This window comes from Mobula hypostoma, chromosome 6 (assembly GCF_963921235.1).
Source record: "Mobula hypostoma chromosome 6, sMobHyp1.1, whole genome shotgun sequence".
NCBI classification, from domain to species: Eukaryota; Metazoa; Chordata; class Chondrichthyes; order Myliobatiformes; family Myliobatidae; genus Mobula; species Mobula hypostoma.
In genome coordinates this window covers 38,466,987-38,479,621 of record NC_086102.1, presented here as the reverse complement: position 1 = coordinate 38,479,621, position 12,635 = coordinate 38,466,987, and the positions used below count along the sequence as shown (strand labels likewise).

The following is a 12,635-nucleotide window of genomic DNA, read 5'->3' as shown; positions in this document are numbered from 1 at the left end:
ATCTTGTCTAAAGTCCATGTAGACAACATACACTGCCTTGCCTTCATCCACTTCCCTTGTAACTTCCTCAAAAAACTCTAAGACTGGTTAGACACTGGTTAGACATACCACACATAAAGTCAAGATGACTATCCTTAAACAGCCCATGTCTATCCAAATACTCATAAATCTGGTCCCTTAGGACCAACATCATCATGATCATTAGGTGCCATGCCCAGTTTGAGTTTTGACTGCCATGGCCCACACACTCCTGTTTCGGGTCAGTGGATCAATTCATTGGTATTCATTTCCAGTTCTCTGGCTGCTGTCTCCATCATCAGTTGTCTTTGTCTTCCTCTTGCTTTCTTCCCTTCAATCTTTCCCATAATTACCATGCATTCTAACTCCTCTTCCCTAATCACTTGTCCAGTGAGGTTACGTTGCCTTTTCATGATCTCATACATTATTTCTCTTTTTGTGTTTGCTCTGTTCATGACATCCTCGTTAGATATTCATTTCATCCATGATATTCTTTGCATCTTCCTCAAAAACCACATCTCTGCTGCTACAATTCATTTCCTCGTGTTACTAGATTTTGTCCAACATTCTGAGCCATATAACATAACTGGGTAAACGTAACATTTCAGTACTCTGAGGCGGGTTGTCATGCCTAGTTTAGTATTGGTCAGTATACTCTTCATTCTCATAAAGGTGTCTTTTGCCATCCCTATTCTTCTTTTGATGTCCAAGTTGCACCTGCCATCTGATGTCACCCAGCTTCCTAAGTAGCAAAAATTCTGTACTTGTTTTATGTCTTCCCCGTTTATTTTCAGCCTGCAGATAGGATTCTCCTTCTTTTTGGATGTCACCTACATTCTCTCTTTTTGCGATTGATAGATAGACTCATTTTTGCACTTTCTTCAACAATTATATCAATTAAGTTTTGTAGTTCTTCCTCCGCACTTGTAATTAACACAGTGTTATCTGCATGTCCGAAATTATTGATGTTTTCACCGCCAACTTTGATTCCCAAGATGTCTCTTATTATTTTGTAATATTGTTTCACTGTACACATTAAATAAATCAGGGGAGAAAACACACCCTTGTCTAACGCCTCTCTTGATTTTCGTAAACTGACTCACTTCTCCATCTATTCTTACAGCGGCAGTTTGTTCTCAGTACAGATTTCTGCTTATGCGGAGGTCTTTTGAATCTAGATCTAGAGTTTTCTGTAATATTTCAAATAACTTATTGTGCTTCACTTTATCAAATGCTTTTGTGTAGTTGATAAAACAAACAAACAAATCTTGAATAGCTTGTTCTGATAGTATCCTTAACATCAATATTGCGTTTCTTGTACCTTTGTCTTTCACAAAACCACATTGTTCTTTGCCTATTTCAGCTTGTATCTTACTTTTAGCTCTTGTCATCAAAATTCTTAGAGTATCTTAGAAAATTCTTAGCTATCCCTTAGGATAGCTTCCAATAACTTTCCCACAACTGATGGACTAACTGGCCTATAATTTCCTGGTTTCTGTTTAGAGCCATTTTTAAACAGTGGAACAACATTGGCTATCCTCCAGTCCTCTGAAACCTCTCCTGTTGTTTATGATGTTTTAAATATCTCTGCTAGGGCCCTAGCAATTTCTGCATTTGCCTCCCACAGGGTCCAAGGGAACACTTTGTCAAGCCCTGGGGATTTATGCACCCTGATTTGCCTCAGGATAGCAAACACCTCCTCCTCTGTAATCTGACCAAGGTCCATGAAGTTGATGCCCCTTTGCCTCACTTCTATACACTCTGTATCCATCTCTCGAGTAAATACAGATGCAAAGAATGCATCTAAGATCTCCCCCATCGCTTTTGGCTTCACACATAATTTACTGTTCTGGTCTTCCAGAGGACCAATTTTGTCCTGTGCAAACCTTTTGCTCTTACCATACCTGTAGAATCCCTTGGGATTCTCCTTGACCTTGTCTGCTAGAGCAACCTCATGCCTTCTTTTGGCCTTCCTGATTTTTTTCTTAAGTGTTCTCTTGCATTTCTTGTACTCCATAAACACTTCATTTGTTCCTACCTGCCTATACCTGCTATGCATCTCCTTTTCTCTCTTAAGCAGGGCTTCAATATCCCTTGAAAACCACGGTTCCCAACACGTTATCTTTACCTTTTATTCTGACACATGTGAGGCACATACAAGTTTTTGTACTCTCAAATTTCATTTTTGAGTGCCTTCTCACTTTCCAAATACACCTTTGCCAGAAAACAGCCAGTCCCAATTCACACTTGCCAGATCATTTCTGATACCAGCAAAATTGGTCTTCCTCCAATTTAGAACCTCAGCTGGCGGACTAGACCTATCTGTTTGCAGATTTACTTTGAAACTAATGGCATTGTGGTCACTGGATGCAAAGTGATCCCCTACAGAAACCTGCCCTGTCTCATTCCCTAACAGCAGATCCAGTATTACACGTTCTCTCATTGGGACTTCTACATACTGATGAACAGATTTGACAAGCTCTATTCCATCTAGTCCTTTTACCGAATGGGATTCCCAGTCAATATGTGGAAAGTTAAAACAACCTACTATAACAACCTTGTGTTTCTTGCAACAGTCTGTGATCTCTTTACAAATCCCTAGGACTGTTGGGTTGTCTGCAATATAGCCCCATTAACATGATCTTATCTTTCTTATTTCTCAGTTCCACCCATAATGCCTCATTAGTCAAGTTCTCCAGCCTGTCCTAATGTGGTACTGCTGTGACATTTTCTCTGACTAGTAACGCCTTCCCGCTCTGTCACATTTAAAACAACGGAACCCCCAGATATTGAACTGCCAGTCCTGCCCTTCCTGCAACCAAGTCTCACTAGATAGATAGATAGATATAGATATATATACTTTATTGATCCTGAGGGAAATTGGGTTTTGTTACAGCCGCACCAACCAAGAATAGAGCGTAAATATAGCAATACAAAAACCACAAACAATCAAACAATATGCAAACTATGCCAGATGGAAATAAGTCCAGGACCATCCTATTGGCTCAGGATGTCTGACCCTCCACAGGAGGAGCTCCAAAGTTCAATGGCCACAGGCAGGAACAACTTCCCGTGACGCCCAGTGTTGTATCTCGGTGGAATATGGCCGGAGTCCAACAGCAAAAAAGTTCAATATCCAGTCTACAAATGCGTTCCTCGATCGTAATATGACCAGGATTGCACCATCCATTGTTAACCAGAACAGCAAGCCTCCAACTCCTTTACGCTTACCGCTCTCAGTGCACTTCCGGTCAGCCCGAACAGTCTGGAAGCCATCCATGAAGAAGTTTTGATTGGGTATGTCCTCGTGCAGCCCCAGTAAAACAGATAACACTGCACTCCCGAAATGTTCTCTGACGCCTGGCTAGCGCCGTCAACTCGACCATTTTATTACCCACCGAACTCCTCTTCTCCATAAGTCTCTGTTGTCTCGACCCGGTCCTTTTTCCTCACCTTTGTGATCCCCCTCTGCATCCTCTGTGTGTTTTCCTCCAGATTTCAGCAGGGGTGTCCGCCGCTCTGCTGGTTAAACCGGCCGGCATAAGCGCAATCAGCTGGTCCCTGGAATAAACAATGCGACCATACTGCTGCCCCGCTAATGAGACGTGTCGGAATTTCTACAACATCATAATTCTGGGTGTTGATCCATGCCCTGAGTTCATCTGCTTTTCATACAGTACTACTTGCATTGAAATATATGCAGCTCAGGACACTAGTTGAACACTGCTCAACCTTTTGATTCCTAACTTTGTCTGAGGTCTTACCAACGTCTGCCTCCATAACCTCTCCACTAACTGTGCTGGCACTCTGGTTCCCATCCCCCACAACTTTAGTTTAAATCCCACTGTGCAGCATTAACAAACCTTCCCACTAGGATATTAGTCCCCTCCAGTTTAGGTGTAGGGTGTCCCTTCTGTACAGATCCCACTTTCCCTGGAAGACAGCCCAATGATCCAAAAATCATATGGCCTCCCTCCTACACCAATTCCTTAGCCACATATTAAACTGTTTAATCTCCCTTGTTCTGGCCTCATTAGCACGTGGCATGGGTAGCAATCCTGAGGTCACAACCCTGGAGGTTCTGTCCTTTAACTTAGCACCTAACTCCCTGTGCAGAACCTCGTCACTCATCCTACCCATGTCATTGGTACCCGCATGGACCACGATCTCTGGCTGTTCACCCTCACACTTTAGAATGCTGTGAACTCGATCCATAATGTCCTGGGCCCTGGCACTGGGGAGGCAACATACCATCAGGGAATCTCATTCTCCCCAATAGAACCTCCAGTCTGTTCCCCTAACTAACGAATCCCCTGTCACCACAGCGTGCCTCTTCTGCCTCCTTCTCTCTGAGTCACAGAGGCAGACTCAGTGCCAAAGACCTGACCACTGTGACCTTCCTCTGTTAGGTCATCCCCCTCAACAGTATCCAAAGCGATATTCTGTACCTGTTGTTGAGGGGGATGGCCACAGGGATACTCTGCACTGGCTTCTTAACCCCTTGCCCTGTCACCCAGTTTCCTGTTTCCTGTTTCCTGCACCTTGGGTGTAACTATCTCTCTATGTGTCCTATCTATCACCTCTTTAGCCTCCCGAATGGTCCGCAGTTCATCCAGTTCCAGCTCCAACTCCATGATGCAAATTGTTAGAAGCTGCAGCTGGATTCACTTCTCGCAGTTGTAGTTGTCAGGGACACTGGCAGTCACCCTGCCTTCCAACGTCCCACAAAAAGAGCATTCAACTATCCTGCCTGGCATCCCTACTGTCCTAGCTGAGCAGACATACAGAAGGGAAGAAAGAAAAAAACTTAACCTAGAGCTTTTCTTTGCTTTCTCTGAGTGAAACCTCAATATCACCACTCTGACTCTGTCCTCTCAAACGATGGCCACTGCGCTTGGCCCTGCCTTCCTTAAATTTGCTTTTGCTAATCAATCCCAAACACTGGTTGCTGGTCAAAGCTCTATTTCGCTGCCACAACCCGCTGCTGCCTTTTTCTATTCAGGCAGTGGACCAGAGTGAGATCCCTTCCTCTCAAACTGCCGATGTCTTGACTGGTTGCTAGTTAAAGCTCTATTACACTGTCATGACCTTCTTTCTCATAGGAACAGAGCTTTCCTGTACTCTTTGCAATTGATCTTTAAACACCCTCCACATATCTGATGTGAACTTGCCAGAAAAAAGATGTTCCCAATTAACTCTTCTTAGTTCCTGCCTAATGCCTTCATAATTTTCCCTGCTCCAATTTAAAACTCTCCCGCAATGACTATACCTATCCTTATCTATAGATATCCTGAAATTTAAGATGCTGTGGTCACTGTTCCCTAACTGTTCACCCACTGAAAGGTCAGTCACCTGGCTAGGCTCATTACCCAACACCAGGTCCAGTACAGTCCCTCCTCTCGTTGGACCATCCACAGATTGTTTTAAGAAATCCTCCTGGATACACTTAACAAATTCTGCCCCATCTAAACCCTTTACACTAAGGAGGTCCCAGTTTTTATTAGGGAAGTTGAAATCCCCCATGACAAGAACCCTATCATTTTTTACACATTTCCTTAATCTGATTACATATCTGTTCCTTCATGTCCCAGTGGCTATTAAGGGGTCTGTAGTTCACTCCCATCAGTGTGATTGCTCCCTTCCCATTCCTGAGTTCAACCCAAATGGACTCCGTGTCTGACCCCCCCTATTATGTCTTCCCCTGAGTGCAGCTGTGATAGTGTCCCAGATTAGTGGTGCAATTCTCTCCCCCTCTTTTACCCCCATCTTTTCTATAGCAGCACAGCCACAGTGGAAGACAATGCCCCTAGCGCAGCCTCACCGTTGTCCTGTGCAATCACACCATGACCTTTATACTCAACGCCCTGCTCGCGCCAATGCGCTAAAAGCTGCCTTCGCCACCCTGTCGACCTGTGACTCCACTTTCAATGAACCACGCTCGTGTACTCTAAGGGCCCTCTGTTCTACAACAGTCCTCAGGCCCTGCTATTCACTGTGAGATACCTACCTGGACAGGACTTACCAAAAACACTTGCCTGAACTAGAACAACAGGAATTCTGCAGATGCTGGAAATTCAAGCAACACACATCAAAGTTGCTGGTGAACGCAGCAGGCCAGGCAGCATCTGTAGGAAGAGGTGCAGTCGACGTTTCAGGCCGAGACCCTTCGTCAGGACTAACTGAAGAAAGAGTGAGGAAGGGATTTGAAAGTTGGAGGGGGAGGGGGAGATCCAAAATGATAGGAGAAGACAGGAGGGGGAGGGATAGAGCCGAGAGCTGGAGCTCTTCTCCTATCATTTTGGATCTCCCCCTCCCCCTCCAACTTTCAAATCCCTTACTCACTCTTCCTTCAGTTAGTCCTGACGAAGGGTCTCGGCCTGAAACGTCGACTGCACCTCTTCCTACAGATGCTGCCTGGCCTGCTGCGTTCACCAGCAACTTTGATGTGTGTTGCCTGAACTAGACTCCGTTTGCTCCTCAGCCCACTTGGCTGATCACAGTTCTTGACCCCCACCTATTTTAGTGTTGTCTGCAAACTTACTAACCATGGCTTGTACATTCTTATCGGGATTATTGATGAGATAGATGGCCTTCAACAGTGGGTCCTGTGACACTTGGGGCACACCACTCCAGTCCATCATCATTCCACTATTCCTTTCAGGAATTGTTTGGAATACCTAAGGTGCTACAGTGGTACGCGTTTGCAATTCTTTTAATAAAAACACTAATGCTTTAGAGTAATTAATATTTTAGGGGGAATTGGAGAATTATTACTTTGATTTCTTAAAGCTAAAGTCTTGGTGACACTTTAAAAAGAGTAAAAAGAGACAATTTATAATGAGGAATACAAGCTGAGACAAGTGCATGGCTTTCATGGGGCCTCAGCAAAGTTCTCCTTCAGGGTGGGGTGGGGAAGGAGAACTTTGCTGAGGCCCCATGAAAGCCATGCACTTGTCTCAGCTTGTATTCCTCATTATTTCGATCACATGCACACACACACTTCCTTTGCTTTTAATGATCTGTTTGTTGTAAAAATTAAATGTAACTGTCTTTGCTGAGCGCCTGCACTTAGTTCTGGGGTGACCCTGAGCGTCCTGTTGCCTGCCATGTTAATTCTCTCATTCCTATCCTATACGTTAGATATTCTGTACTGTTCCAATGAGGCCCAAAATTAGTTTGAGGGAAAGCACCTCATCATCTGTCCAGGCATATTGCTGCAACTTTCTATCAATTTCCACAATTTGAGGTAATTTGTTTCCTTTGCTTGCAGTAGAACTACCCTGTTCTGATGTAGGTTGCCCATCTGAAATACTAGCTCATGTTTTCTCTGTCCACCGAAATTATTTCACCATGTGAAACTTCATGGAATGAACAAAGTAACAACAGTCATTTTATTATTAAGATTAAAAATAAAATCACACTTCATTCTGCTTAGTAACACAAAGTATAGTTTTACACAATCTTGAGCAAATCATGACAAAACTACTCTGATGGCAAGGCTGCAGCTGAACACTTGCACATTAAGAGTGTGTTTAAAATCTGAAATGCTGAGTGGATCAGGCAGTGCTGCGAGGAAAGATGTCAGAATTAATATTTTTGACCTTTTATTCAAATGGCTTGCTGTTATTTAAAGCTTTATATTACACGCAGGATATGGTTGAGGTTAACGAAACCAAAGATCGGGTGGGACATCCTTTGGGTAACTAATGAAATAGTTTGTTTTGCAACATTGTCCATATTCAGGTTCCCGCCTTGCAAACCATTTTCGTCAAGCTGACAAGTGCTGTGGAGTGTTGGTTGCAAGTATTTAAGATATATTAAATTTTTTAACAGATTTTTCCAGTGTTGTATAATTCTTTTCATTGTGTGTTGGAAAAAGTACAGCACAGTATTCTGACAGTCCTGAGATAGTTATGCGGTCTTGACAAAGCTGATAATGGCATTTCTGGCAGAGTGCCATCACTGAGGCTGGGGTTCCAATCATTGCTTCTGCTTGGACTTCAAAAACGATTGTGAGAGACAGCTCTGTGAAAACTGAGTTTGATAGTGCTTATTTAAATGTATGGCTGGTGCTACTGTCTGTGATTTACTAAAATACTTCCAGCCACAAGTTTCTTTCATCAGTTGGTTCACATAACCTAAAGCTCCAACAGAATATTGACAGCTGGATGTATATTTAAGTCACAACTTTTCTATTTATAAGTCCCAAGTGTGGAAGCAAAAATATGTTTGAAAGTGTGAACAGGATGCATCAGGTGGGAGTGTCACTAGAGTTGGTTGTCAGCTTCCAAAGAAAAAAATGCAAACAGATGAAACAAGTACTTAAATATTAATGATTAGTTTTTATCTGTGAATTCTGTCACAGCTCTTTGTTTTTAAATCCCGTACACCACATATCTTAAAATGCCATTTTAGGCATCTGTCTGATTATATCATACTGTGAATGGTTAAAAATGTTCTTTTTTTATTTGAAGTTTTGTTATGAGTAACATGAAGAAAATGACTAACGATGAAATGATGCACTCACCTTCACTGAGAGACTTAAACCCAGTGTTAACTATATCCTGGCCTACTGACTGAGCAATGCTTGTGATGCCATGTGCCATGGGGATTCCTGACCTGTACATGTCTTCATTTTTATGATGACTCTGATATATAATATAGTTTATTAACCTTCTGGGAAATTTGTTGCAGAACCCACACATGTTAGAGCAAGGTTAATGCTCCAAATCTGAACTCCTCCAGCGAAGAGACTTGCCCTTTCTGTTTGGACTGATTTTGATCCATGCCTCTATGGTGAAGGAAGAGGTTAAGAACTGGCTGCATAAGTGTGGGCATAATCCAGTTTTGCTCAGTGTCATAGCGTAGTTCGCAGAGTTTCCACAGTTCCCTGCCCAGTTTCCTGCACTGCACCACTGGATTGAGCCACAGTGCAAGTTGCTCAGCGATTTCCTTTCAACCAAATGAGATTCATCCAACCCCACTCATCTTTCCCAGTTATCAGCAGAGCATTGAAAAGTTTTATTAATGGTGATGTTAAGTATTCATGAGTGGCTTTTGTACTGCTCACTTTGAGTTGGGGTGGGGAGGGGGCGTGGGGTAAACCCTTCCAATTTGACACAGCTTTCGACTCCAGCATGACAGGATGCACCCTCAAAGGAGAAGTAAATTTCCTCTGATAACAAATGGATACTATTTGACAGAACTTGAGTGTTGGTCACTAATCTTACATAAATTCCTTGCATAGCCAGATTCTCCACACAATATTGGAGGGATTACGCTCATTCAAAGTTCAAAGTAAATTTATTATCAAAGTACATATCTGTCACCACATCCAACCCGAAGATTCATTTTCTTGTGGGTATACATGGAAAATATAAGAAATTCAATAGAATCAATGCTAGCCCACACCCAACAGGATGGACAAATAATGAGCAAAAGCTAACAAATAGCGCAAATACAAAAAGAGAAAAAAATAATAATGAATGAATATTGAGAACAAGAAATGGAAAGCCCTTGAATGTGAGTCCATAGGTTGTGGGAACAGTTCAGTGATGGGGTGCTTATATTGTTTCTAGAGTAGGTCATAACATTGTGGGCCGAGGGGCCTGTGATGTGCTTAGTTGACTGATGTCGTCCCCTCTGGTTCAAGAGCCTGATGGTTGAGGGGTAATAGCTGTTCCTGAACCTGGTGGTGTGGGGCCTGAGGCTCCTGTACCACGTTCCTGATGGCAGCAGTGAGAAGGGAGTGTGGAAGGTGGGGATCGAGTACAAAGTGGGCAGAAGCGTGTTGCTATAATATATCTACCGGTTTTTGTAATTTTTTTAGAGATACAGCATGGGACAGGCTCTTCCGGCCCAATGAGCCACACCTCCCAGCAACGCACCCTATTTAACCCTAGGCTAATCACTGGACAATTCACAATGACCAATTAAGTTACCAACCCATATGTCTCTGGACTGTGGGAAGAAACCGGAGCATCTGGAGGAAATCCATGCGGTCACGTGGGGAGAACACACAAGCTTCTTCCAGGTGGCGGCGGAATTGAACTCTGAACTTGGGAGCTGTGAGAGTGTCGGGCTAACCACTACGCTACCATGGCACCTCCAAACATCTCAAGCATACTGACAATCATAACTTGCCTCCTGGTGTCTTCTAGAAAATCTTGCTCTGAGAGTCACTGGCTTCTTTAGTGCCAGGCGTTATAGGGCTTCAGTATCATACACTGTACTGAAAAGCCTCAGGAGAGTGGATGTGGAGAGGATGTTTCTTAGGGTGGGAGAGACTAGGACCAGGGGACACAGCCTCAGATTAGAGGGGCGTCATTTTAGAACAGAGGTGAGGAGGAACTTCTTTAGCCAGAGAATGGTGAATGTGGAATTCATTGCCACAGTTGACGGTGGAGGCCAAGTCTTTAGCTGTATTTAAGGTAGAGGTTGATAGAATCTTGATTGGTCAGGGCATGAAGAGGTACGGGGAGAAGGCAGGAGATTGGGGCTGGCAGGGAAATGCATCAGCCACGATGAAATGGCAGAGCAGACTCAATGTCCTAATTCTGCTCCTATACCTTATGGTTTTTATTGCAGTGTGTGGCAAATGTAGGTGTATGGATTATGAACATGAATGATATGGAGATCTTTAGGCATGAGTTTGTTCTCGTGGCAATCTGCCACAGTCAATTTGGGAAACGAAGGGAAGGGAAAATGAATTCTGGACCTGCTTCTACATAGGTAATGATGTAATGGCCCAGAATTAATGTTTGTTAGGTTAATTAAACTATCAGCACATCTGTCTGAGTGTTACCCTATGGAGTCCACACATGTGCAACAAAATCCAGATATGGAGCATTAGGCAGATTGAACTTTGTCTAATTGTAATTGATATTTCACATGCATGAAAGTCCAAGCTTCTGAATGACTGAGATTATATTGCATCAGAATTTGATCAGACGCTGTTGAATAAAATGTGAATTCTTCATTTGTATATCTGCTCGTTTCCATTTTAGCAGACCCCAAACCAATTCAAACCATGGAAGAAAAGCCCATGTCAGTTGCTGCAATAGCTTCAAAATTCAGTCTCAAAACCAGTGACACTGTGGAAAAAGACAAGGTATGTATTCAAATCACCTTATAAGAATAAGTTAATTTTGGTTTAAAGAATTACTAATAGAAAAAGTTGACATTAATAGTGATGCAAGTATTAAAGGTTTAAACTGTTCACGTCTACTCTATAAATCTATGATGCTCCATCTGGGTCCCATGGCCTCGTTTTCCCTGTCCAGACATAAAAGATAATATCTCTCTGATGCTCTGTATCCTAGAATCCCATATTTGTGCTGTCAACAGTACAATCTCTATGGGGCTCCATCCCCTAACCAGTCATTTTGAAAGCCAGAAAATCTGATGGTGAGATAGAGATATCTGGCATTCAGAGATAATTACAACTATTTAATATTGGTGAACTAATTTGATAGTTTCAAAAGAAGTAGCATATTTTAATACTCTGTTACACTTCCTCTCCCCTACCCAAAATTATCAAATGAATCTGATTCAATTCATAATTTGTAAGAGTGACCTCCAGTTCACTGTCTCAGTTATTATGCTACTGTACCTGGAAGTGCTTCCCGATGAAACCCTTTCAAGATGTTGTGAAAATATTGAAATGTGCTATTAAAAATGATTCTGTTCATTCTTTGCACAGAAATGCCCTAGAGGACCAACCCGTAAGAAGCCTCCTTGCTCGCTTCCTTTGTTTGGTAATAATAATGTGAAAACTGAGAGTGATCACAATGGAAATGAGGTAAGTCATCCATGATTTCATTATATATATAATTAAACTACCAAAAGGTAGTGTTGCGGTCAGCACAATGCTATAACAGCTAGGCATTGGAGTTCAGAGTTCAATTCCAACGTCATCTTTAAGCAGTTTGTATGTCCTCCCATGGAATGCAAGGGCTTTCTCCGTGTGCTCCAGTTTTCTCCCACAATCCAAAGACATATTGGTTAGTAGGTTAATGGGTCATTTTTAATTATTCGGTGATTAGGTTAGCGTTAAATTGGGGGTTGTCAATGGGTTGCTAGGCGACACAGCTCACAGAGCCAAAAAGATCTTTTCTAAATAAATGAAATTTTAAAAAAAACGTATATTCCGTAAATTACTTTATCCCCCAGACTTGAAGTCTGTGCATTTGGATGTGGGCATGGTTGGCAAGCCCAGTCTTTATTTTCCACGCTTAAGCAGACAGTTATGGGAGTGTGCCACCATCCTGAATCATTGCACGCCTTCTGATGAAGATGCTCGCAAAATGGTGTATAGAAAGTTTCAGGATTTAAACTCAGTGATGACATGTGGTGCATTTTCCATCAGGATGGTGTGCAACTTAGACATAGGAGCAGAATTAGGCCATCTGGCCCATCGAGTCTGCTCCACCATTCGATCATGGCTGATCCTTTTTTTTTCAATCTCCTCCTCAACCCCAGTTCCCGGCCTTTTCCCTGTAACCTTTGGTGCCATGTCCAATCAAGAACCTATCAATCTCTGCCTTAAATACGACCAACAACCTGGCCTCCACCGCTTCATGTGGCAACAAATTCCTCACCCTTTGGCTAAAGAAATT

General features: G+C 42.7%; 1 protein-coding gene across 2 annotated transcripts in view; it reads left to right on the top strand.

Annotated features, from left to right (window-relative positions):
• LOC134347509 (capZ-interacting protein-like) overlaps positions 1–12,635 on the top strand; it is a 56,591-nt gene that overhangs the window by 32,000 nt on the left and 11,956 nt on the right. For both annotated transcript variants that reach the window (XM_063049845.1, XM_063049846.1), the window contains exons 2-3: positions 11,025–11,128; positions 11,720–11,818. In XM_063049845.1, coding sequence (XP_062905915.1) covers positions 11,048–11,128; positions 11,720–11,818 — 180 coding nt within the window. In that variant the 5' untranslated portion in view covers positions 11,025–11,047. The remainder of the gene's footprint in view (positions 1–11,024; positions 11,129–11,719; positions 11,819–12,635) is intronic.